The sequence below is a fragment of the Aethalodelphis obliquidens genome, unplaced genomic scaffold (genome assembly GCF_003676395.1).
Source record: "Aethalodelphis obliquidens isolate GAN/ISIS:26980383/991018 unplaced genomic scaffold, ASM367639v1 scaffold8, whole genome shotgun sequence".
NCBI classification, from domain to species: domain Eukaryota; kingdom Metazoa; phylum Chordata; class Mammalia; order Artiodactyla; family Delphinidae; genus Aethalodelphis; species Aethalodelphis obliquidens.
In genome coordinates, this window is record NW_020837952.1 from 18,662,868 (window position 1) to 18,690,209 (window position 27,342).

The 27,342-nt window shown below is 38.6% G+C and overlaps 2 protein-coding genes across 4 annotated transcripts in view; both read right to left on the reverse strand.

Moving 5' to 3' along the window:
- Positions 1–17,292, reverse strand: part of PTPRB (protein tyrosine phosphatase receptor type B) — a 112,801-nt gene extending 95,509 nt beyond the window's left edge. Inside the window, exons 1-3 of the mRNA XM_027107023.1 lie at positions 17,192–17,292; positions 15,530–15,925; positions 6,137–6,387 (exon numbers count right to left, since the gene is read on the reverse strand). Of these exons, the coding sequence (XP_026962824.1) occupies positions 6,137–6,387; positions 15,530–15,925; positions 17,192–17,246 (702 nt within the window). The 5' untranslated portion in view covers positions 17,247–17,292. The remainder of the gene's footprint in view (positions 1–6,136; positions 6,388–15,529; positions 15,926–17,191) is intronic.
- A 624-nt stretch (positions 17,293–17,916) lies between these two features.
- Positions 17,917–27,342, reverse strand: part of PTPRR (protein tyrosine phosphatase receptor type R) — a 254,691-nt gene continuing 245,265 nt past the window's right edge. For 2 of the 3 annotated variants that reach the window (XM_027107025.1, XM_027107027.1), the window contains one exon: positions 17,917–19,123. In XM_027107025.1, coding sequence (XP_026962826.1) covers positions 19,030–19,123 — 94 coding nt within the window. In that variant the 3' untranslated portion in view covers positions 17,917–19,029. The remainder of the gene's footprint in view (positions 19,124–27,342) is intronic. The other variant, XM_027107026.1, reaches the window with a different exon arrangement.

The window sequence follows — 27,342 nt, forward strand, 5'->3', positions numbered from 1 at the left end:
TTACACCAGCTTTCTCTGACGTGAGAGCCCTAGCTCTTTACCGCTTTATCAAACCGCCTCCCCCGAGGTCACATGGCTGAGAGGGGATCCAGACTGGACCTCTCTCGAGAGTCCACTGCTCAAATGATAAATGGAGGCTGCTCAGATTTTGATGCTAAACAAAATTCCAAGGCCTGGCTTCCCTCCCTTTGGAGGACACTTCTGCACATTTAACTCTTCCCCTTGTATCTCATGCTCAGGTCCCCAAAAGATTGACTTCCTGCTGCCTCCAGCCCTGACTGTCTCTCCTTGCCCATAGGGAATGGCTAATACATGCAGGGTACACTTCTCACACCTGCCTCTGGCCTGATCTACAACTGGGCTTGTGCACAAGCACACAGTATGTCTCTGTGGATGTAGTACGCAGGGATGCCTGGCTGAGGGCGTGCACAGGTGCTGAAATCCAGCTGATGTTCCAATACAGAGTCTCATGCATTCCCGGTGGAACCATGTGCCTGGAACCCCCTTTTTCTAGAACACAAAAAGCCTAGAGTCTAGCAGCAGTTCTCTATCTCCCCAGGCTCCACTCACCCACCCTGGGCCCCGTTCCTTCAATGCTGTACACTCTGCAAAGTCACAGCAGGAGGCTGGAATTAGATACATTAATTTCTGCTACCTGATTGTTTAGCTTTTATGTCGCCACCCCCTCTCACCCCCTCGTGACACATGCACAAAAGTGCCGTCAGTGGTGGGAAACTAAGGCGTTTAGAAGTCCATGGGACAGATATTGTGGGTGAAGGACAAGATTTATCTCCATCAGTGGTTCTGGAATTTAAAAGTACACCTCTGTGCGACTTAGAGGGCTTGTTAAAACACTGATTGCTGGGCCTTACAGCCAGAGTTTCTGATTCAGTTGGTCTAGGGTAGGGTCCAAGCGGTTGCATTTCTAACAAGTTCTGAATCTCGGTCCATACTTTGAGAACCACTGAGCTAGATATTTCCTGACTCATACTGTAGACAAGCTTCTTGTTCCACCAACTTTGTCCTTGTAAAGACACACACTGCCACATAATACTGTGATGGTAACAATAATAACAGTAGTAGCTAACGTTAATTAAACACTATTTTTCCAGGCAGTACTGTAGGCACATGATACGTGTTGATTCATTTAATTCATGTCCAGGTTGAGAGAAGGAGAGTTTTGAAGCCATGTACTGGGTCAGGTTCACAACCTTCCAAACTGGCATAAGACAATGTGACGAAAGAGAAGGAAAAGGAAAAAGGTAGGGAAAATGCTGCTCCAAAGAGAGTCAACTTAGGACAACTTTGCAGTAGCGTTAATGAGTGATGCTGGATTCCAAATCATGTCCTTTTGGCATTTACCTTCATTAATAAGAGCTCTGTGCAAGAGAATAAGGTGACTAGATGTGCAGGGTGTGTGTGTGTGTGTGTATGTGTACTCTCCTCCTTGCTCTGCTATTCTTTAATCATTTGACCTTGGGTGAGTCCTTGCCTCTTTAAGTTTAAACTAGGCATCTACAAAATAATAATAAATTAATAAATACTATGGTAGATTGTTTAATGACCACAGATTCCTCCCACCCAATACGTATGCCCCTTTTCAATGTGACTTTGCAGCTCTTCCCATCAAGAAGCGGGGTCTGTTTCTCCACCTTATGAATCTGGCCTGGTTCGTGATTCCGTTGACTGGTAGAATGTGGCAGAAGTAATGTGTGGTTACAGAGCCTCGGTCTCACTAGGCTTGTAGCTTCCATGTTTCCTCTCTTGCAAAGCTTTCTGAAACCATCATGTAAAGAAGCTGGTATAGTCGAGTGGAGGATGAGAGGCCAGGTGGAGAACCAAGCCTGCAGCCACCATCAACTGCTAGCCATGCAAGAGAGGCTATTGTGAAACTTCTAGCTCGACGCTGAATGCAACTGCAAGGGTGATCCCAGGTGAAACCAGCGGAGGAACGCCCTCGCTCCCTGCCCCAGCCAACAAAACCGTGAGAAAAATAAGCTGTCATTGTTTTAAACTACTAAGTTTTGGGGTAGTTTGTTACACAGTGATGGAAAATGCATACAAGTACCCACCTCCCAGAGTATATGAAGGTGCTTAGCATAGTTGCCGGCACACAAATTTTAGCTATTATTTTTATCCCCTAGATTCTCTTCTTTGCAAATGGTGTATAGCATCTCTTCATGTTTCCTTCCTCATAACTCAAAAGAACTCTTGATGGAAGGGAAAACACAAATACATTCCACTTTCTCATTGAAAGTGTATTGTGATATCCCACCCTCCATTCCCAATCCTATGTTCCAATCCTAACTCATCCTTTGCTTGCAGATCGAGAACACTGCTCACTTCATAAATGTGAGCTAGTAGTAATGACATTGCCTTTCCAAGTAAAAGGTCTTAGTATTTCAGTTCTTTTTCTTTCTTCTCTCGATTTCTCTTTCAGGTCAAGTGTGCTAAATTCTACGTAGTGGCTACATATGTATGGGGACAAAAGGAATGACAGATAATCTAATAGTGTCAGTGGTTAAAATAACAAGTAGGAACTAGTGTCTGTTTCTGGATGAAGATTGCATTTCAAAACATGTGTTGGAAATGCTCATCGATATGTGTTCAGTATCTGTATGTGTGAGAATTATTACAGAGCTCTTATACTAAGTCTTTTATTCAGTCTTAACAGATTGCTGATCCCATACTCAATGATTCTATGTGCTTCTGTAACGCCATCTTTATTATTTATTTTTCGCGTCCCCCACAATGTCCGGCAGATAGTGCGTGCTCAAAAAACAAGTATGGAATGTGTGATTGGATTGAAGTGATAAAATCCCCAAATTGCTTAAAAAATACTAATTTTAGGTGAAAGTTTAAATCACTTCTAACTTTCCATCCTGTCCCATCTCAGCTCTTACACATCCCTCCCTCCCCACTCCCCCACCTCTTATTGGTTTAACTCCTATACTCCGTGAAGCTCAGTTCAGATATTCCCTCCTCCAGAAGACATTAACCTACTGCACACCTACTAAAACCTCCACGCTAGTCCGAACCTCTCTTTTGCATTCCACGCAAATCTCCATCTCCCTCCATCTCCCTCAACACCTCAGCAGATGGTGAGTTCCTTCAGGGCAACAACTTGTCATTCATCTTTGTGTCCCAGTAAAAAATAGCAATAACAGCTATTCCTTCTTAAGTGCTTACTAAGGATCAGGTACTGCGGTAAGGCATTGTCTCTCCTGGCCCTCACTACAGCCCTAAGAGTTGGAGGTTCATTTTATAGACGAGGAAACTGAGACTCAGTCACCAGCTAGTAAGAGGCAGTCAGACCTTTGACCTCAAAGCCCGAGTTCTTAACCACTCTGTTCTGACACTAGTTAAGTTGTCAGGAAATATTTGTTGGATGCATGAACATTTTCCAAAGTCACTAGACAGTCATCATTGCTTCCTTCTCCTTTTTCTTTTACACATTTTTTTTCCTTTTTGGTGGTGAGGGGCAGTTGAAGGGCAATTAAGAGATGAAATGGGGGAAACTAGAAAGGAGAAAAAGGAACTGAATAATTAGCCCCTGAATGAAACTATATATATATATATATATACACACACACAGTATTAGATAATAGAAACATATTAAATACTAGATACACAACAACTTCGAATACTTAGGCAATATAAAAAAACATGGTTACTCAGCATGACCATCACACCTTAGCAGTAGATGGACATTGGCAGTAGATGTGTCATTTGTTACCCAAGTGTTCAACAGTTCCACCCACTTCTATATCACTTCAATCAACTCAATACCCTAGCACTCCATCCCATTCTCCCCATTCCATTTCACTCCCCTCTGCTTAATTTCACTCCACTCCATTCCATTCCATTTCACTCTCCAGTTCCACTCCATTTTGCTCCATTCCACTCTACACCTTTCTTTCCCTTTCCTTTCTACACACCTTTAGTAAGCATTAAGCATTATGCTCAGGTGCTGGAGCTACAAAGTTGAATAATTACAGTCCCTACCCTCCAAAAGCTCACATTCAGATTTTTCCTATCATCACCGATAACAGACCACTCCAACTCATGGCCCAACTACAGTAAGTCAATCCAAAATCCTCCCAAACCAGGAGCTAGCTGATAAAGAAAATAACTGACACACAAAGATTTTCTTTACACAAATCCAAGCGATTAAGTTGAACAATTTTATTCCTCTCTAATACTCTTCTAGGTGTTGAGGCGGAGTACCTTGCAAAATTACTTTTAAAGGACAGGGATTTTACCTCCCAAGTGACCCATTTTTACTCTTCAAAGTATTTAACTATAGCTGTTTATAACAGACTGTTATAAAGTAAATGCTCCCACTAGATCAAATGATGATCCAGCAGGGTGGCCTCACCGAAGGCATGAGAGTCATGGAAAACTGCGGTTTTAGAAACTGCCTTTGGAAAGAGCATAGCTTTTATACATTCAGCTTCCGAGGACATAGTTAAGGTTTTGCCTGAGCTTCAAGAAAAAAATGGAACATGAGATCTTTGGCTGCAGTCATTCTGGTGCTCCATCTGGGAGCTCATGTAAACTTTAGAGTGAACTTCACTTTAGAAAAATACTAAAAATCAAACACCAGAAAACCCTACAGAGTAGTTGCCACAGCCCAAGGCTGCAAACCTAGCTCTAGGGCTGGACCACGTGGGCTCTGTAACACGGTGCTGGGTCGGCCCCCGGGACTGGTATGCTGGCAACAGAGCTCTAGGGCTGGCTGTCCTTGACTCATTGCAGTGAGCCTGGACATGTCTGGGAGCTCTCTGTGTCTTTGTTTCACAATGGTCCGACTTGGGCAAAGATGGGGAAATATTCTTTTTGCTAAAAGACAATGCTTTAGTGTTCAGGCAGATATGTTTCTATTGTAGTTTTTATTCAGCATGTTTCTTATTTGACACAGTTGTTTTTTGTACTAGTATCTGTCTCTATGTGTATATCTGTAGGTATATTGATAAAAATTAGTACATATATACTGATATCACTACATGTATACTGGTATGTATCAGTACATATATATATATATATATATATACACACACACACATCAGTACAGAAAAAATAGATATAAATTTTTTTTTTGTTTGTTTTGGCAGTACGCGGGCCTCTCACTGTTGTGGCCTCTCCTGCCGCAGAGCACAGGCTCCGGACGCGCAGGCTCAGCGGCCATGGCTCACGGGGCCCAGCCGCTCTGCGGCACGTGGGATCTTCCCGGACCGGGGCACGAACCCGTGTCCCCTGCATCGGCAGGCGGACTCTCAACCACTGTGCCACCAGGGAAGCCCTGGCTCTATTTGTTTTGTGATCAATAATGAGGTATGTGTTCACTAGTCGGGAGTCATGTGCAATATTCATTTCTGCACAATGCAAAAGAAACCAGAGCACTAAAATGCATGTCATATGCATAGTGTTGGGCTTTTACTCTCTAAATTATTTGGATTGCTTATTAGGAAACAGCTAAATATTGCCAAATGAAACCTTAGCTTTTAAAATTTGTTTTAATTACACTGTTACTGTCTAAAATGATAGCCTAAAACCCTGAGTGGAAAGCAAAACTGAAGAGATGAACATCTGAAATGGAAACACTATGTGAACAGACTCTATGGCTGTGTCATTGCTGCTTCTCAGCCATTTATCTGTCCTCTTGCGGATGCTGATGTGAAATTGCTATGAGACTCAGCTTATCCTCCTCCATGTTCACAAATCCATTATAGTGATTGCTGAATCTTCCATTGCTTTGTGACTCTCTCCCCTCCCTTATAAGCATAAACGATTGTGAAATATATCCAGGGGGACCTGCAAGGGACTGATTTCAAATTCTATTTCCTGGTTTTAGGTTATCGTAAGCCTATGAACCCTGACGTCGGTTCAGAAATGTGGCCAACCTACAGGAGTGCAGTTATAATTCTCTTCAGCTTATAAAGGTGTAGCAATTTTAATTCTATCCCAAAGATTTTCTCATTACACAGAATGCATTCATGTACAATTAGCACCCAGGACACAGAGTGCCTGATCTCCCGCTTGAGTAGCAGTATTTCCAGCAAAGCAAAACTTTTCAACCAATGGGCTTTCTGAGACCTTACCAAACCACACTCCATCCCCTCCCCTCTCCCCTTACCTCTTCAGTGGTGCTGGAGAAGGGTTGAGTAGTCCAGGGAACCCAAGATGTAGTTCCAGCCATCTGCAGATTGGGGTGTTGCCTCTGGCTGCTGTTTTGGCTGTAGTTTTCTGTAGTACTTCTGGTGAAGGTCTCTGTGGTATTACTAATAAGGTGTCCCGGGCTATATGGAAGTGCATTAAAAGTAGTGGGGATTTGGGGAGGAGTTGTGTTTCTAGTACTCCTTACTGAGACTTCTGCTCCCAGGCCAGCTGAGGTAAAGAAAGGACAGTTGCTAAAATTACCCTCATGTTTTAGGGATTCTTCACATAAAAGCAACTTTACTTAGAAAAAGACCGCTTTAACAATGGGCATGTAGATAGGCTTCAGTTATACGAAAAATAGAAGATACTTTGAGTATGACCATACTCATTTGCCCTGTCCATTTCACCCATCTATCAATTTTATCCATCTATCAATTTTACAGGGTGCAGGGAGAGTTGTGGAAACTGTGCTATCAGGGCTATAACTGTGCTATAAGCATACAAAGAGGCTCAAAATGGAAACGGTATTTTTTAACATTTAGCAAGATGTAAATATCAGCTGTTCTCTTAAATGTAAATAAAATAATCATTACCATTAAGCATCTTTTCCTTGAGATGTGGAGGGTTGTGCAGAGTACCCTGTATACAGTGTTGCCAAATTTTAGCAAATAAAAATATGTGATGCCCAGTTAAATTAGAATTTCACATGAATAACCAATAATTCAGTATATTTAATAACCTCCCCAATATACAACATTACATTATATTATATTGTATATTAGGAATATGCTTATGCAAAAAAATTGTCATTTATCTGAAATTCAAATGTAACTGAATGTTGTATATTTTATCTGGCAACCCTACCTGCACATCTACCAGATCTAGGCTTTGATAAATGTTTAGACATTCTCCCTAGCTTCTGTTTGTTTTTATCTTCTTGAATCCTGTGCCAATATCACTTCCATTGTGCCTGGCAGACCAGATTCATTTATCCCTGGGGTGTCTTCTACAGGACAAACCCAACTGTACTATTAGCAATATGCCTTTACAACAAATTCCAAGAAGCAGTCTTAATTCTGCAGTCTTAATTGGGTTAGGTGTTAGAATGTCCTTTTACATAGATATTGATCTATTGTTGGGATGTAAACATTTCTGTATGTGGAGATTAGTATTTTGGTCATTTTGAGCTTTGGCCAATGCCAATCCCCTGAGTTGACAGGGGATTTCAATTTTAGCTGTGACAATTTTAGCTCTCAGACCCTCAAAAAAAAAAAAAAAAGATTTAATGATGAGGTGAGGACAGAGACAAGCTTCCAAATACCTAGCATGTAATTATATGTCTTAGCATGTCAACCTATGATTACTCTTCTTCACTAAGGAGCAGTTGGTAAGTTCTCATCCTCAGAACTATTTTTTTTTTAGTCAGCTTACAGAATTAATTCAATGGATGAAACAAGACTTCCCCCAAATTCGGTAAATGATCAAAACACTCTTGAAATTTCTTCTGCAAATAACACAGCTTATCGCCATTGCGTGTAGCTTTGGAATATCTTCTGGAAAAATTTTTACTCTTCTGTAATTGTCTTTAATTAACCTTCTAAATGTATTTTTAAAACCCTCCAAACCAAACAAGTCCATTTTCCATTTTAGGCCACCACTTTTTTTCCAAAGAAAGGACCTACAGAATATTCAGGTCCGGTACCCCTTCACTTTGTGCCTATGTTTTTAACTTGTGCTATTTAAGAAGCAGGAAGGAAACTTTAGTCTTAACATTTGATTTCCAAATTTCATGAATTTCAAAGCAGTGATCTGCAAACTTTGCTAGGCATCACATCACCTTTGGGGCTTGTTAGACAACTGAAGCCTAACCGCCCTACCACCCTCCACCCCCGAAATTGTGATTTAGTAGATCTGGTGTGGGAACCAGCGCCTGCATTTCTAATAAGTTTCTCAGGTGTAATATACATCCAAGTATATAATTTTATCCATATATACAATAAGAGGCAAAGCTGAATTCTAATCATTTCTTATGTGGACATTGAAGGATTGTAAAGTAGATGAGAGGAAAGAAAATCCATCATAGAAATATATAAGGTGATGAAAATAAGTTGATCTTTCCATTGCCTGAACTCTTTGTTGAAATGGGTGCTATGAAATTATACTAAAAATAGTAGATCTTTGGATGTTTTGGGTTCTATAATTCTTCTGATGTTCTTTGAAAAGGTATATACATTTTACAGTTCATGAAAGAACAAGATATATTTTGACAAATGCAAGGAAAAGTTCTTACACAATGGAACAATATGTTGAAGCTATTTTTAAAAAGCTTTATTGTACCATTGCCACTACATTGTTTCCACATTATACACAATTCCTCTTAGAACACAATTCAAAATAAGGCAGACCATCCTGGGTCCAATCTCAGAAGTTTTAGCACTTAATGTGTGAAAAATAAAGTTTAGCACTGATAGCTCACCTATAAGATGATTTGCAATGACTGCATCATATCAAGCCCATATTTCAAATACATTTCTTAAAAAAGCAATATGTATTTTAGTTTATTAATTCATCTATGATTGCCTCAGAAAAAATCAATAATAGAAATGGAATTTTTGTATGATGATAATAAAGACAAAACACAATTTGTTAGTTTCCCTCTTTTAAATGACACAAAAAACTTTCGAGCATATTGAAAGAAATAACTTGAATAAAGCTCATTTTGGAGATAGAACATTTTAACTATATTGACACTTTCCATTCTGTAGGAAGACACCAAATGTAATGTGCCCTTTAAAAGTGGGAAAATAATCTGGAAGAGAGTTAGCAAATGAAACAGAAGATACCTTAGAAAAATGATGATTTGTGTATATATATCTATACATAAATATTTACATTTAATATATAAAATATTTTAAACAAGATTGGGAATGAATAAAGATAAAGTGAAAGGTCTGGGAATTATAATAGTCTAAATAATTATTAGAAATGGTAAAACGAATAATTAACATTTCAGAAAATGTAGTCAATGAAATAAAGGATACATTAAAAAATACACATGCCTAAAATTTGAAAAGGTGAGTAAGGAAGTGAAAAGTTGTTGAAAAGAGTACCAAAGATGGAGAATTTACAAACAACGGGAGACACAACAAATGAGAAGGCATACATAATCAGAGGTTAAATTTTTTTTTTTTACAGACCTTAAAAAAGTTGCAAGATTAGAAAAAAGTAAAATTAATAAATGGAAATTGATACCAGGACATAGCATAGTAAAACATCAAAGCATAGCATAGTAAAAAAATTAGGTTAAAAAAATAAATGAAAGCTTAGCCAATCAAAGAAATACTTTTCAAAAGCCAATTACTACTCAACTACTGTACTATGGGTTGCCTTATGAAGATGTGCCTGGTTTATCCTAATGCCCCATGTTTTCTTTTGGGAAGGTACAAACACATACATTGGAAAAGGATAAGATGGTGGGGTAGAAGGCTGGAGGGGGAAGAATGGCTTAAAAGTTCATGGCTACCAGGCTGTGGGAGAGACATGCTGAGCCAGAGGCTACTTAAACAGGGTCAGGGCAAGGGCAGATGGAAAGTGGGTGAATAACTTGGTGTGTCCAGGGCTGGCTCATCCATTAGGCACATTGGAACATTGCCTAGGGCCCATGAAATGATTTAATTTCTTTGAAAATAATTTTTCATAAAGAACTTTCACGGTCAAAGAAAATGTTAAAATTTTTTTTCACATATCATGAAAGAATGAGAATGTTAGGACACATGAAAATCTATTAACTTATTTTATTTTTCCCAGTGGAGAAAGGGACCCATAAAGATGTAAGAGCACATATGAAAGTCATTTGTGGCCCTGGTTACAGGGCCCTGATAAGTTCATTGATGTGTCACAGGTTGAAAATCGTTGGGGGACTCTGGATACTGTGTTAGATATTTTTTAATGATCGTATAAAGCATGTATTAATAATCATGACCAGATGATTTTCAATGATCATGTAAATAAATGGTTAATTGCAGGACCCATGTTGTTATAATGATGCTAGGAGAAAAACTCTAAAATGGCTGTGACAGCCAATTTGGTCAAAGTAGAGTCTGTATATACAAAAGACACTTTCGGTTTTGCTTTGTTCATTTCCCATCAAGCTCTCTGTATTTACAAGCACTCCAACAATCCCTAAAGGAAATAAGTTACTAAAACCCTGTCTCCCAAGAGCATACATGATTGTTTACCTATTACAATGCTTATTCCCTCACCTGTATGAATACAATTAAACAATTACTTTAACCAACAGGTATATCAAGCCAGCCAACAGTATGATTTACTTCAGCAGTGAAATCTCTTTTAACGATTTTACTAACTCAGCTATATCAGGGATATTGAAAATATGTCTGCAAAAATTCGCCTGTCCTCAGATAAATATGAGAGCTGAATGAATGAATCTGTAGTAGATGCTGAATAAATGTTGACTGGTTGGCTGACATATACAATGTTTCTCTTCATACAATATGAAACATCTTAGTGAAAGTAACAGTTTTAGACAACCATTCAGGTGTTTATACTTGTAGGGAGACTTGGCATTCCTTGGAATAGGTATCCAAAGGCTAGACGGAATTTTGTACTCTTCATCCAGAAGACCTAGAACTACATGAGCATAGTCTACCTGCCAAGATTTGTGCTGGTGCTGTGGAAACTTTTCAAGTTTAGAATGCTCTTATTTCCCTCTCCTAAGGATTATTTGCTTAGATATGCTTGCAGATCAGTAATATCCTTTGAGTAGATTTCTCTGTTACCCATATAAAAGAGGGGGCCAATGAATGAGTTATTTTCCAGATCATGTAGGTCCATAAAACTTCAATGATTCGGCCACTGTAACCTTTGTTGTCTGCTTGTGGTGTCAAGACTATTTCCGGTTGGAATAGATGCAACTGTAACTTTTGATTTAAAAATTCTTCTTAACTTGGGAAGAAGAGAAAAGCAACAGTCATGACTTCAATAGTGGCATAAAGTAGTCCTTAGCTTTCCTTTATTGTTCCCAGTAACTTTCATATTCAGCACCTTTTAGAAATTGAAACATTTACTAATTTAGACAGCATTTATTGACCAAGGGAACCAAGATTACCTTGAAAGGAGATGAAGATTTCTAAGTTATGATCCCTGTTAACAGGTTTATAGCACAGTAATTTAGTTTTTCTAACTCTTTTCCTTTTGCATCTTCTGTATATACAAAAGACTTGGTCATGGAAAAATGATCTTTTCAATTGAATTTCTAGTGAACTTTCCTAGAAATGTACAAGGACCCCCCAAACTGTAGACCAATATAATTTTCACTTTAGCTTATAAGGTTTTTGCTATGCAGGAAGCCCTTTATTTAGGAGTGCTGTGTTTTAAGAGCTTGTAAATTAGAGATTTGAGCCTCAGAATGCATTTTTACTACTAAAGTAATAATAATCCTTAAAAAAGTCAAATGTGTGATTATTTAAAATTGCTATACTGTTGAACAAAACACAATTTGGTTTTTCCTTATTGCATTATTGACCACTGCCTTGTGTGAATTTATAGAGACTGAGAAATTATACACAAAATATTTCTAAAAGTCATACTCTTAATACAGTGACTCTAAGGATGTAGCTATACAATATAACACCAAAATATAGGGAGGAAAAATTAGAATCTGTTAATCACTTGTTTTATTGACACCTTGCTAAAGGTAAGATGGTTTCCAGATAACTGGATATCTGGCAACTGATAGACAAAAGAATATATGTGGAGAATGAAATTTTGTAATTTTTAGCCAGATGTGTTGGCATTTTGGAGGCAATGCTTTTTATTATTACTCTTACTATTCAGAATAATAGCTATAAGCCTCTAATTTTTAAAAAATTGATCTTAAAAGTTTGATTTTTTATAAAAGAGTCTGTCTACCAGGTACACTTTTTTTTTTTTTTTTTTTTTTTTGGTCCAGGATGAAGATGTGTAGTATGTTCTTTAAGGGTAAACTTGAAATTCAGAGGGAATGGCAAAAATCTCAATCCATCTTTTCTTTAATTTGGTATTCCACTATGTACTGGTGATCCTGGTTCTACACAATCTATATATTCTTTTTAATTAGATTCCCATTAATTAGGTCCCATTAAATTCTATTTGTCCATTAAAAGCTTGTTTTAAGGGGTTTTATTTATTTATTTTTTAAGTCTTTATTGAATTTGTTACAATATTGCTTCTGTTTTATGTTTTGGTTTTTTGGCTGCAAGGCATGTGGGATCTTAGCTCCCCAACCAGGGATCGAACCTGCACCCCCTGCATTGGAAGGCAAAGTGTCAACCACTGGACCACCAGGGAAGTCCCAAGGGGTTTTAAAGAAATATAAATTATATGAAAAATTTTAAATACAGGTCAATTTTACATTCTTCTCCTAATAAAAAATCATTGCAGTAGCGCTGATTATTTGAGGAAATCTGACCCTACTTAGTATAGGTCCTTCTCTCAAAAACCTTCACCTTAACTTTTGAATTGAATTTTAACCCACTTTGGAAGCCTATTCAATTCACCCTCCCTGTATAGAGGGACTCGAGTAAAGGAGAGGTAGAAGAAGAAAAAAGGTGTCTTATTGAGAATGAAGCATAGCTAAATTATGACAAAATCCAGTGGGCACTCAAAGGATTGTTTAAAAAATATCCAATTTAAGAATTATCTTTTAAATGAAAAAAAAAAAAAAACCCCACAGTTGCTTAATGTGACACACTGGCAAGAATATATATTGGAGGGAGGGGTATTTTTTTTTTTCCTACTTACACTCTATTGTAATTAATTATTTACCTATTTGCCTTCCCCATTATCCTAAGAAGCAAGACGTATTTGGTGATTCTCAACTTCGGCTGCACATTAGAATCACCTTGGAAGCATTTAAAAATTATAATGCCTGAGTTAGTTGGCCTAGAGGATGAAGCCTGGATATTAATACTGTTTCAAAGGTCCCATTGGGATTCTGATGTGAAGCTTGGGTTGAGAATCACTGGTGTAGAGTACTTCAGTTACTAGCACAAGCTCTGGCACCTAGTAGGTAATGGAGAAATATTACTTAGATACTTGAATGGCATCATGAATGTTTCCTCTATGAAACAAATATGAAATGTATGGTTCAGATTTTGACCTTCACAGATATGCTTTTACTGAAGAACCTAATTTAAAAAATCACATCCTATGGATTAACAACATGCATATTTGTACTGCTTAAGAGTATAGTATTTAGTTATCAACTCTTTAAGAAAGGACATTTGGAATCATTCATCAGAAACATCTGCATGCAATTTAATTTTTCACAATGGACTCTCTAGAAAATCAGTGAGTGTTCATGCTATGGGTCAACCAATATTCTGTGTGGATTGAGAAGAAAAATGTGTCTGTTAGCTTATAACCATGTTAAGGCAAAAGTATACATTGTACATATGCATATTCAAATATAAGATTTTTTTAAACTAGAAGCATGCAAATTTTAGCTCTGCTTTTTCTAGAAGTCCATTTTTTTTCCAACACACATTATCAGGCATTTTTGGATATGGAATGTTCAGTGGTTAACTGTAACTGATATACTGTATCTACTTTACTTTCGAAGTGAAGTCCATCACTGGGCATGTTTTGTATGAAGGTCAAAGGAGATAGTTTTTCCATGAATTATCTTCTATCTTAAATAACCCATATTTTTTCCATGAATTATCTTCTACCTTAAATAACCCATATCTACTGAATCCATATGTGCTTTTAAAAAGTTCTAATGAAAGAATATTCTTCTAAATAAGGTTTGATTAGGATTTGGGGAGGAATCTCACTTCTTGTGAGAAGAACTGAAATATTTACAATGTTTCTGTGTTGTTTAGGACAGGCCTAGTTAGATGAACTACAGGAAAGGAATTGTATGAACTGGTGCTATATGCTGTATACTCTCTGATAAAGTTGAATTTTCTAATTAACTTTTACATGTTTTTTATCTTACTCTCATATCAGAAATTTTATAAGAACAGGGACTCTTCTTGTATTGTAGAAGAGCCCATGCATTTAATTGGCACCTAATTAGATGTTTGTCTAATTTTTGAAGTGAATGAATGACAGATAACTGTTCAAAGATCAGTGTGGTGAAAAAAACTCATATAAGCCTCAAAAATCAACACCTAATAAAAAGACTTAAAGGTACAGTGGATGTTGATCCCCAGATGAGGTGAATCAAAATTATTTGGGGAACTTTTAAAAAAATATCAAGTATCATGCCCAAATATAGATTTCTTGGAATCAAATCTTGGAGATGATCACAGAGGAAGAAATGATGGCAATGATTCCCTCTACTCCGTCTCCCCACCAGATGATTCTGGATGTAGCCAATTGGGCAAGAGTCTGTGTATGCATTTGGGAAGTACTATAAAATGGAACATGTACTGGTTGAAGAATCAAGAAACTTGGGTTCTAATCATACCTCTGCCACTTAATTATCTGGGACAAATCCCTTAACCTTGACAAATTTTAATCTTAATGAACGGCTTCATTTCTACAGAATTCCTCCAGTGACTTATACCTAATATGTAATAATTCTTTTATCCTTCATGACTTCCTAAAGCAAACGTCTAATAGAGGAGTAAATAAGCAATAAGATGATTCAATAAAACAGAAAATTAAGCCATATCCACAAATAAAAATTCCTAGTCTAGGACTGAACTGTATGTTGTACCAAAAATGTATGCACGTGTATACAAATTTTTGTATGTGTCCATCAGCTAGGTTATATCCATCAATGATCAACAAATTAGAAAACTCTGTGGCTGCACATTGGTTCTTACCATTTCAAAATATGTTATCTCCAAAAAATATCTACCCTTAAACATTAGTACAAGAGATTGTCAAAAGCATAATTTATTATCTTCCCAGTCTTAGCAAGCACCATTATGATGTTGTAATAGTTCCTCATAATCAGAGAATAGAAGTGTCTAAATCAGCAAAAATATTAATTTCCTGATCATTGGTTTTAGTCATTGCATATACATATGTACGTAGAGCTACATACCCACATTTAGTAGTACTTAACCAAAGTGCTTAATGTCTGGAACAAAAGAGAAGCTCGGGAAATATTTGTTGAATTAACAAAAGAAGCAAGAAAAAAAGGAAGGAAGAATGAGAGATAGACAGAAAAAGCTGAGCTTATTTTAATGAAGATAATGAAGTTTTCCAAGTCAGTGGGTACCACGTGATCCATTTCCATTAGCTTATGAATCTTCCATAGGAATTTTGTTGGGGCATGTGGACTTCCCTTGAATGTGAAAAAACAAGACATTTAACAGAAAAACTTTCAGAATCGATTCTGAAAGGAAGAGCTCACCTTTTTTAGAGCAGAGGCTTTCATTGACTGGTTTTCCCTCTTCGTTGACATCTATTTTCATCCAGCTGTGGAGGTACTTCCTGCCCTTCTTGACCACTACCCTGAAGCCTTGTTTCTTGAGAAAGAGAGAGGTATTTTTCACCTCAAGGAACCCTTCCGTCTCATAGCAAGTCCATCGAGGTGCCCGGGAGCAGGGGGCAAAGATGGCGGATCGGGAAGGGCCACCAGAAGAATCAGAGATGCCCAGGCACAGAGCAGATTTAACATGAAGGAGCTTTCCATCCTCAGTCCACATCCACTGCTGGTTCTGGCTGGTCCCATTGCACAAGTCCATGACCACTCTCTCATTTTTGAAAAGGCACTGTTGTTTCTGGACATGGACAATCTGAAACCCCTCTGGAAGATGAGAAGCTCATCAAGTACTACGTAGCAAATCATAAGGCCCACCAGGAAACAAAAACAACCCACCCACAAATCAGCCAGGTCAAACTACGAGGTTTACTTATCTTTTGCAATTGCTATCATTTCAAGTGACTATTCCCAGATTCAACACGTGTGATTTAAAATCCCAAAGCAGACAATGTCAAAATGTCACACTTAGCTCCCTTTCTTTTCCTTTCACATGGCTTAGGGAAGAAAATACACCCCCACTGAAATAATGAAAGGAAGCTTGGAAAAGAAACAAAACCATCCAAAGAGTATGGTGCGATATTTTAGCCCAAATAATTAAATACGTTAAAGTTATAAAAAACCCAGTTCCTGTTTTAACCATTTCACTCCTTCCACCTCACCTCCATCCCCCACTCTAAAAAAGCAACCCTTTTTCCAAACCTTAAATTACTATTGCAATAAGTGTTAGTATACAAATGGACTAGTTTGAACATAATTTTTAAAAATTGGATATATTTATCCACAAATAAAATTTCTCATTCCTCTTAGCACACCCTCCTAGCTAACAGCAACCAAATGAAAGTATTAATTATCACAAACTAATTTTTTTATAATCCTAGGGAGAAGCATTTCTCTATTTTGTGACAGTATCTACAGTCTTCCTTCAAATGCTAATAGATTAAAAAAATCACCTCTTCTCCATGTAAGGAAACTAAATACCTAATTGTTAAACATCAGGATTAAAAAATGAGATATTCAGGCTCAAAAACCATTTTCAAGGTGCTTTTACGTAATTTTCTCAGCTCACCCATGAAAATATTCAGACGTTCCAAATAACAACTTCCAAATAAAACACACCACAGTTCCCCAATCCCCTTTAAATCATATTTCGTATATTTTCTTTCTTTAACACAAAGGAAACAAAACTAGAGCCTGACAGGGAAAAAGCATGGAGATGCCACAGACTGTTACATAATGATACATTCTTCCCCCCTCAGGGTTGCTTTACTCTCTGCTGTAAGGATGCCATTTCAGGAGCTGCCTGAGGCATTTGGAAGACACAAGAGAAGGCCATTTATTTTCTTTTGGAGAGAAATCTCAACTGTGTGGGCATGGCAGGCTCTTTTTATTCCCCCTCCTCATTGTCTTTGGCTAAACTGCCATGGAGACCCGGCTCCATTTCCGCCTTGTTTCAGACACTTTTCAAAGGACAGAGACTCCACTGCAGGCTGTTGGAGAAATGCCTCAGGAAACTGAGGCAGACCCACTCACCTGAGTTCCCGAAGATGAAGCAGGTAAGAATCGCCACGTAAAATTCAGCCTCCATTTTCCACTTAACGACTGTTCATGCTTCGCTTGGAGGAAAAAAAAAATCTCCCAGATAAGAGAAGCAAAGACTAGGAAGGAAATGTGCCTTCATGGTGGGGGGAAAAGTCAGTGACGAGCACTTCCTCCTATTGAATTGTTTGGGGGAAGTTTTACACCAGTTGTCCTTTTCTGTTTCCTTAGAAAGAAGGGATTATGATCGCCTCTCTTTTTTTATGTAGAAAATATTCCAGCCTTCAGGAGCAGAATAAAACTTGTAAGTTTTCTTGTACCATCCCTGTGGCACATGACTACTTAAGCTCAAGAAGGAAGAAAGGAATTGTAATCTTAGGTAACTGAATGTTCCTACATTACATCTCTTCAGGTGATGTGATTCTGCTGAACAAACAGAAATCGTGTAATTTATGAGAGTCTGCGACAAGTGATACAAAGACATAAACATGTACTGTTTGTATAGTGATAGCTGGGAACCTATCGAGGAAAACCACATAATGATAGCACTTCTAGATCATTATCTCTCAAGTGTTGACAATACTACAGTTTGAAATAGCCATCTCCACTGGGGAGAGGCAGACTAAAATTAAACCCATCCCACTATCGACTTCAGGCTTTCCCCAAAAGATAATGGTCTCTCTTCAAATAGGAAAAAAGAAGTCCATGCCTTACTCAACATTTAGTATTAAGAGTAGTTTATTGGCAGTAGGAAACAAAGTCAACATTAAATGCATTAGCTGCATTAAAAATTCATATTTGAGCAGAACATCTAGTGTTTGCTGAGTGTAGTTTTTTTTTTTTTTTTAAGCTTTATTTGTCTCTTGAGGATTAAATCCTTTCAGAGATTTAAGGATATCCATGGCAGCATCCTTTTAAAGAACCTCTGGAAATGAGACAGGTTACATCATTCCCAAAGGCATCTGCCTTTTGCTGGGAGAGAGATTTCAGGTAGACAGCATATTCAAAAATTCTTTCTTAGTAAAAGAGAGACAAGTATTTAAAATTCTTAACACATCATAGTTGCTACAAATTTGTTTTTCCCTTTGAAAGTAAAATGACTCACAATGTAGAAATACAGTGGGTAGAATTCTGGAGCAGAAACCACCTCTATGCCCAATAGTAGAGAGTAAATACATATACACCCAATGACAATCATTGTGCTCTGTAATTGATTGGTACGAGGTACTGATAAATACACATTTAATAGATAATATTTTCAAGACACATTTCCATATAAAATAGTTACTGCTTCTGATTTTTTTTTTTCAAAAACAAGGACTTATTTGTTAAAAATCCATTTTCAATCACAACTTTAGCGGCAAGATTCTGGTAACTGAGAAAGGAATTAGCACTTAAAACAGGAACAGTTTAACAGCTGACAGTCCATTCACAAGACAGAGTTTTTGCAAACATAAAAGCATCTAAACACACAATAATAATTTCTTCAGCAGCTCTTCAAGTCGTCATCTGATGACATAAATTTCATACATATATTCTGTGTGGCAGATAGTCAATACAGACAAAACAAAAGCCTCCTTAGCTGTGTGAGAAATCAATCATACCTCCATCAGCAAAGGACCTTCAAAATAATTTCGGGGATGCTTACAAATGCATTCATATACACAAGAGGCTGGCAATCTTGAATATGTTGCCATCTTCCACAATCCATGCCCCAGTGTGGCTTCACATCTTCTCTTTGCTTCCACTGCAGGAAGCTCCTTCCAGAAGCCTCAAGTGGGTAATTGACTAATCACCCCTAGAGAGCGATGGTCTGGTAAGTCTTCAGAGAATCACTGGACAGTTTCTGCCGCAAGTCTGCTCTCGTACAGGCACAGAGCGTGATGCACAAATTCATACTGCTCACTGGTTTGGACCATTCCACCCCTGCAAGGAAGAGATAATATAATAATTTATTGCTAACATCCCACAGTCTCAAGTAACTCAGCGACCACACCCAAACGCAGGTGTTAGCCTAAAGACACACAGAACAGTTGGCCTGATGATTCTTTTGTTACCTCTCTTACCTACGTCCAGATGACCCAACTGGTGAATTTAATATGCTAATGTATATAAAGAGATTAACACAGTGCCTAGTACACAGTAGGCATTTGATTAATTTTACCAACATATTGTCACTGGAGAGGCAGTACAGCCTCATGGTTAGGTACTTGGACTTTGGAACCAGACTGAGTTCAAATCCCTCCTATCCCAAATCTTCGTTGTGTGATCTCGGCCAAGTTCCTTAAAACCCTTTGTGTCTCAGTTTCCTCCTCTGTTAAAGTGGGAGAATAACAGCACCTATTTCATAGGATTGTTTTGAGGGTTAAATAAATTCATGTATCTGGAGTGTTAGTATTACTTCTCGGGTGCCTTATCATTCATTTTATACAGATTTATGCACTTGGATTAAAATTGATTGATGTAGGTTTACTAAACAAAACTCAACTGTGAAATGTTGCTCTTTCTACGAGTAAAAAAACTACCTTGGAATGGTTTATTTGAGTATGTTATGTGGAAGCAACCTTTGGGGGTGGTGTGCCGAGTATCTAAACACAATAGCAGATACTATGTATAAAATAGACAACTAATGAGAACATACTGTATAGCACGGGGAACTCTACTTAATGCACTGTGGTGACCTAAATGGGAAGGAAATCCAAAAACGAGGGGATGTATGTATACGTATAGCTGATTCACTTTGCTGTACAGTAGAAACTAACACAACATTGTAAAACAACTATATCCCAATAAAAATTAATGAAAAAACCCACAATAGCAGGTGGGTCCTTATATGAGTTGGAAAGAGAATTGGTTCTTGCTTTTTTCCCTTTGTCATTTTCATTATCATCCCTAGATACCTTATGGTTTGTTTTTTTTTTTTTTTTTGCGGTACGTGGGCCTCTCACTGTTGTGGCCTCTCCCGTTGCAGGGCACAGGCTCCAGACGCGCAGGCTCAGTGGCCATGGCTCACAGGCCCAGCCGCTCCACGGCACGTGGGATCTTCCCGGACCGGGGCACGAACCCGTGTCCCCTGCATCGGCAGGCGGACTCTAAACCACTGCGCCACCAGGGAAGCCCAATACCTTATGTTTTAGCTTAGTAGAAGGTATCTGACTTCATGAGAAGTAATGATGCTTCTCGTTATACTTTTATACATAAAATAGCTATATGGCATTTTGTTTTTTTGATAACGGTTCTTTTACGTGGCAAAGCTACTGATAGTTGTGTACACGTTACATATTTTTTCTGCTCACTGAATAACTACATCCCTATTAGTAACTATTTGAAGTCTTATCATCTTCATAACTCTACAACCAATGCTACAACCGATTTTAAACTTATGTTTTAGCTAGTTCTTCCTAGTAGCTGTTGTTACCATTCGAAATAATTATTTTGAGGCCTTTGAGCTCTTCAACTTAAAAAACGAAATATACTGCCTCACTGTAGTGTGATTTCTAGTTAATGGTAATAACTAAAACTGGGCTTGTACCTATGTTTACTTGCCCACCTCTATAAACACAAGCTCACAAGATACTAAAGCAGTAAGATTTCACCCTTTTAAATTAAGCAGTGATATTAAGTTAGTAACACTTCACCCTTCAAGACGACACTAAATTGGTCGACATAATGCCCAAATGATGTATTTGGCAAGAAATAAAAAGGTAAATATACGTTTTTTGGTGACTGCAACTTACTGGCAGAAATATTTCATCGGTCCTCTTCCCTAGAACTGCACATTTTGTTGTACTGAAGGCAACTTTCTGGCCAAAGTGTTCCTTGATCCTAAGTTGACAACACGAATGGCCAACTGAGGATGTGGTGACTTTTCCTCTTCTTAGCTGATGACATCTGGGCACACCTAAAAACAGCAGGTGTCCGGAATATGCTGGCTTTGACTGTGAAGCTTGGGAGATCCAGCCACGGTAAATATTGAGGCGGCTCCAGGGAGCTGAGAGGTGCCTCCCTTCCTCTGGCATCCTCACAGCTCATTAGTCCCCCTCCTTGAGCTGCAGATGGTATGTGGAGCCTTATATGTGCTCCATCTCACGGACTCTGGTCTGTGAACTTCTTCCCACCATTTACTTCACACTGAGGCAAGATTTTCCCCTGATTGTATGTTCTGGTGAACACTGGTATTTACATGTCCAACTGGTGAATGAATGAAGGCACAGTCTAGGTTTTAATTACCATTTTACCCCAGATAGGTTAGCAGTGTATTTTAATGCTTGGAGGATACTTACTATGACATTATGTTAACTAAGTCAATGTTGTTTCTGCCAGCGAAGTTGGAGAAGATGGGGAAATGAACTCATTAGTTGTAGGCTAGCAAAATTCTTGTGGGTCTCAAGGCTTAAGGAAGGTATAGGAAAAGTTAGGTTACTTCCCACTTGTTTTGAAAAATAAAAGGGAGAGCATTGACATCAGAGGGATACTCTGAGATCATGTATTCCAACTGCCAACAAAATGTTGTCTTTCCAAAAGGGAGCAGTCTACATGGTAGATGGTCAGCTAGTTTCTGCTGGAGTGCTCAGGCTTTGCCAAGGTTGGCAGGGAAACTTCTGAAGACATCAGAACGAATCTGCCCCTCTCTAACTTTCACCCGCCCCATTGGTCCAACTGAAATAACCCCAAAAAACCTTAAGGCTCCTCTTATAGTCACACAATAGTCTCTAAATGCTGGAAAACAACCATCAAAGTCCCGTAATCTTTTCTTCTCTAGACTAAACATCCTGTGGTCACTCAATATTTCTATGCAGGCTGGTTTCCCTGTCACTCACCAATCTAGTCTCCCCTTTCTACAGGCTGTTTTTATCAAATATGACCTTCTTAGAGTGTTGTGTCTACTCCCAATGAGATCCAGTCAGTGGGAATATTTTCCCCCTTGAACTCCACATTATAGACCAATGAGTTTGCATCTACAGGTGCACTGGGTGGAAAGATCCCACAGTGCCTACCTAGTGCCTGGTGCTTTGCAAGCATTTTAGGATAGTAAGTGAAGCTTTGGGTTAATGAAAAAGTCCACAGGATTTTTTTGAATGTGAAAATTACAGCTCTCTTCCATCCTGTACTTATGCTACTGAGTTTTTTCAAACTAAATGCAGAACTTTTTGTTTATTCCTATTAACGTCAACTTGTTGGTTTCAGCACAAAGTTCTTATTTACTGATATCACTATTTCTATCATTCAGTATATTAGCCTCTATTTCTCACCCCCAGATTGGTGTCTCCCAGATAGTTAACAAGCATGCCTTATGTCTTTTTTATCTGTCATTTATAAGGTAGTAGAGAAAGACAGGGCTAAGATAGGGTCTTTATTATAAGTAATTTGATATCGTGTGATATACTGTCTAATCCCATTCCAAAATTATGTCTAACTAGGTTTTAGATCCTTTAAGAGCAGGCATGATGTTATAGTCTTTGCATATTTGCAAAAGTGAAAAGCACTTACTAGTCCTAAGTAAACACCTGTCAAGTAAGTTACCCAGGCCATGCTGTCTCACGTTATACGAAAACATATAAACTCCAGACTAAAAGAAGGCAAGGGACATCCCAGAATGCATTAACTGGAGGCTGACTCAAAATCAGGAACTCATTACACTCATCTTTTAAAATATTAAATTTCCAATTGAATATATTAGTATGTAGAATTCTCTGTTGATCTTTGTAAGAACTTGAATTCTAGGATTACCCTGCAGATTTTATTCTGTTATGGGACAAATACAGTCTTCTTTAGGCTGGCCATAGTGAAAAATACTCAAGAGCTAATATAGTGCCTATATACAAAATACATTTATGGAATAAATAAACAACGTGAGATTAATCATGAACCCTCAAGAGAGCCCTGTACTGATTCAGCCTCCAGGAGAGCTCTGACTTGGACTGCAGGTACCTTTCAGGTCAGACAGGGCTCCATGGACTTGCTGAGGCCTGAATCTATAAGTTCCTAAGCAAGCTGGTCTTCGAAGGTAAGAAGCAGGGATGCTCTTTTTATTACTTTAAAAGGCATTATCCAACTCCCTTTTAAAGAGCAGGCACTAAATAATCTTTGACCTCCAACAGATCACAGTTTAAACTTGACCAAAGTTAAGATTTTAAAAGATTTCCATGGTGATCAAGATGCTGCTTCAGTGGAGAAAAGTTGTCATCAGTCGGGCAGCACGCTGACATCACCACCATTACCTAGTACATTATATTAAAGCATCGTCTTCTCATTGGAGAATCCTCTTTGGGCACAAATCTTTTCCCAGGGGGTATAATGCATTAAGCTACAATATCTACTGCCAAACAGCAATCAGATTATCAAAAAAGGGTGAGGTCATATAAAAGCAGGGCAAGGCAACCCAGTTAGCTGTGAGAGTCACTGTGAGTTTGAAAAGGCACTTAGAATGCCAAAGCATCACGTTCATTACCAGTAGGGACCAAAGTGTGTTAAGAGGTTAAAAGGCACCATACACTGTTGTCAAGACAAATCCTGTCACTACCACTTACTAGCTGCTTTACCTTTATTACATAATCTTTGCAGTGCTGTTCTCTTATCTGCAACATGATGAGGTATTCAAAGAGTACCTGCCTCATAGCACTGTTGTGAACTATAAATGGGACAGTCCATTTAAACTGTTTATTAGCACATAGCTAAGCACTTGCAGGTACCATAGTGCTAACTGTTTTTATTACTATTACTCTTTGGTGCTACCTGGTCAAACAGGACTAGTTGGAAGGCTCTGGGATGAGTCCTCTGAGGACCTTGTAGAACTAAGAGCACACCTGGCAGAGGACAGCTCTGCCATATTGCTCAGGTTGGGCAAGCCAAGATGGAAAGATCCCAATATGTTTCTAAATATTAACCAGCCTAGAAGCCACCTACAGTGGAGGTAGATGACCTAGTGGCAAGAAGTGGACTTGGAGTCTGACAGAGTCAAGTTTGAATCCTTGCTTTTGAACCTATCAGCTATAGGATTTTGAACAAATCATTTGTTCCTCCCAGCTGGGTTTTCCTGACCTATAAAATGACATCAATGACAAACCTCATCAAGATTGTGAGGATTAAATGAGTCAGAGCCTATCAATGTCTAGCCAAAGGCTATTCACAGAATTCCCAGGAGCCCAGGGTTCTACAGTGGTGCCTGTAGTGGAGAAGGAGGGTGGGCCTTTAGGACTGGCTTCTAATCACAGTTTTGACCAGGGCAGCAGTTCTCCTTTTTACAGTTTTTCTTTTTCTTTCTCTCTTTCTTTCCTTCTTCCTTCCTTCCTTCCTTCTTTTCTTTTCTTTCTTTCTTTCTTTCCTTCCTTCCTTCCTTCCTTTCCTTCTTTCTTTTATTAATTATTGTTAATGGTTTTCCATATTGGTGTTTTGTAGAAGATTTTGTCTTCCCAATGTTTTGTTTCCTGTTGTTCACTAAAAAAAAGTTTAAAAACCACTGGCCTGGCAAACGGTGTTTACCTAATAAAGTTTCACTTTTTGCAAGGTTTAAATGAGATAATCCATAAAATGCTTAGCACAGTGGCATTTAGAGTACTAAATAAATGCCACGTGTTCTATTTCTTATTCTGTTGGTAAATGCTTAGTTAACATAAGCCCTTAGGGTGATCATGCATCTGGTTTGCTTGGGACAGTCCTAATTTACTCCTGTAAATGGTGTAATTTTTTTTTTTTTTTTTGCGGTACGCGGGCCTCTCACTGTTGTGGCCTCTCTTGTTGCAGAGCACAGGCTCCGGACGCGCAGGCTCAGTGGCCATGGCTCACGGGCCCAGCCGCTCCGCGGCATGTGGGATCTTCCCGGACCAGGGCACGAACCCGTGTCCCCTGCATCGGCAGGTGGACTCTCAACCACTGCGCCACCAGGGAAGCCCAATGGTGTAATTATTAATAAAGCCCCATTTCACTCTCAGAAGTGCCTGGGTTTGGATGACATATTATTTGTTCACCCTAATTCTGCCCCATTTCATGCTTTGGTAGAAAGTCACTTCTTTTACTGCAGAAATGGTGTTGGGTGCAAGGCTCTGATTTCTTTGTGGCCACAGAATATGAACAGTGTGTATGGCCAGGCCAGAGAGGATTCAGATATACTGCCCTTCCAGAAATGCCAGATAGCACATGTCACCTTAGCCCCGTCGAACAAAAAAATCAGTGTCTTCTCGGACGCTCTGCAGAAAAGCACATAGCTTTGTCAGCTGAGGGTAAACTCAGGTTAGAAGAGAAAAAACTATATATTTTTTCACCTTCGCTACTGGGAGGGTGTGTTGAAAAAACCCCCTCCAGATGCCCAGGAGAGAGATTTGGTTTTTAACATGTTAAAATTGTGACCTTTTGTGACTATTAACTCACACGTACAAAGAGCAACAAGCCTTTCCTGCTGCACCGCCCAGAGCGTATCCGGTCTAATCAGTAGACAGAAGAAATGCTGCAGCGGTGACTCACTTCTGGGCTAACAATGGAACTTACGCTCCTTGGCTTTTTATTATTTTTGAATCTGGAATTCTTCTGGTAAAGTTTGGTACAGTAAATTTAGAACAAAAGTTGTGGATGTTAATGTGCCTCATGGGTCTGATAGCTTGGGCATGAGTCAAACAAGGCTAACGTCTGGGGCTGAACTTGGGGTGTCTCAGACAGACATCTTCCCTGTGTCTATATACCATGTCATTTCAAGGACGAAGAACTTAAAACATTTTGATTGTTTCTGACCAGGTGTTTTGAATATAGATACTTTTTTCTACAAAGTATTTGTAGGGCATAAAAGCCAACACAAGTCAGATGATAATTCAATGCACTAGCATACCTTGAGTTCCATTTTTTTTTTTTTCCTGAAAACTAGCCAATCTTCTTCTGAACACCCAGGTTAACACTCAATTGACTCCTAGCTGAGAAGAAGGAAAAGGTCGTCCTGACAACCACTTGGAAGATTCGGTTGGCCTTATCTGTTTTACGAGAGGACGTCTTGTTGTGGTCTCAAGAACCGTGATGTCAAGTAGATCCAAACCAATTTCTAAGCTTTACCTTCAAGTGTTCTGAAAATAAGTAAACCAAAATGTTCAATCCCTGATCTTCAAATGAGATCGTTGAAATTCACTAATTAAGGGGAATCTCTGGGATTAGTTGGGATTGCAGAAGGATATGGCTAAATGTGAGACAAAGGTTGGTAAAAATTATACCAAGAGGTGAAAATTTTAGCTTTGGAATTATTTTAACCTAGTTTTGCTAATATGGACACATATTAGCCTAGGAAACTGGTGGCATATGTATTCCTCTTCTTAGGTTGTTATAGTTAAAAAAAAATCGTCAAACTAAAGTGATTAATCAAAACATTTAAACAATGATATGACGCACACTGGAAGCATTTTTCTATCCTGTCTGGGAAGCCACAAGTAAGGTCTCTGGATGTCATTCCAATTTAAGGCCTCCAAGGTAAGGATGTACAAAGACAACTGCAGATTTCACTACTGACTCTCAAAAGGGTAGATTAGACAGATTGTTTCCTGTTTCTGGGGAAGGAAAAAAAAGAGGGAAAGAGGAGAAAAAAAAAGGCTTTGGGATCACAAATTATTTTATGTGTTTCACTTCCCAAATTCTGTTTTCAAGTTCTTCCAGAGTTCAGAGGTGTCAAGTGGGATGAAAAGAAATACAGTGAGGAAAAGATTGCCTGAGGTCAACCTACAATGGAACACGTTCTTTGCCTCCCTGCCTAGACGTCTTCTGGTGTCCCCACCTTGCTCCTTAGTCATTCTCCGTATGCATGTGAGGCAGTCTCTGAGTATCCTGGGCCATTTTATTATTATGGATCATTATTATTACTTTTAAAGGGACAAGTGCATCTCTCAGACTCAATGTGTAAATGACCTTCATCACTATCTCACACCATGAAAACAGTATACACAAGCCTAAATGAATCTCTTGTAGCAGGCTCTAAATATGATGAAAGTGTTGGTTTAGCTTTAATAGCAACTGGAATTCTTAATTAGGTGGTATCATCACAATAATTTAGTGATATTTAAGATGAGAAGATTTAAGCAAGCCATGGAAGGGCTAAATAATAAAACAGGATTCATTTATAAGCATTATGGGATTCAAAGTATAACCATCAGGCTGGGGTCCATGAAATATTTTAC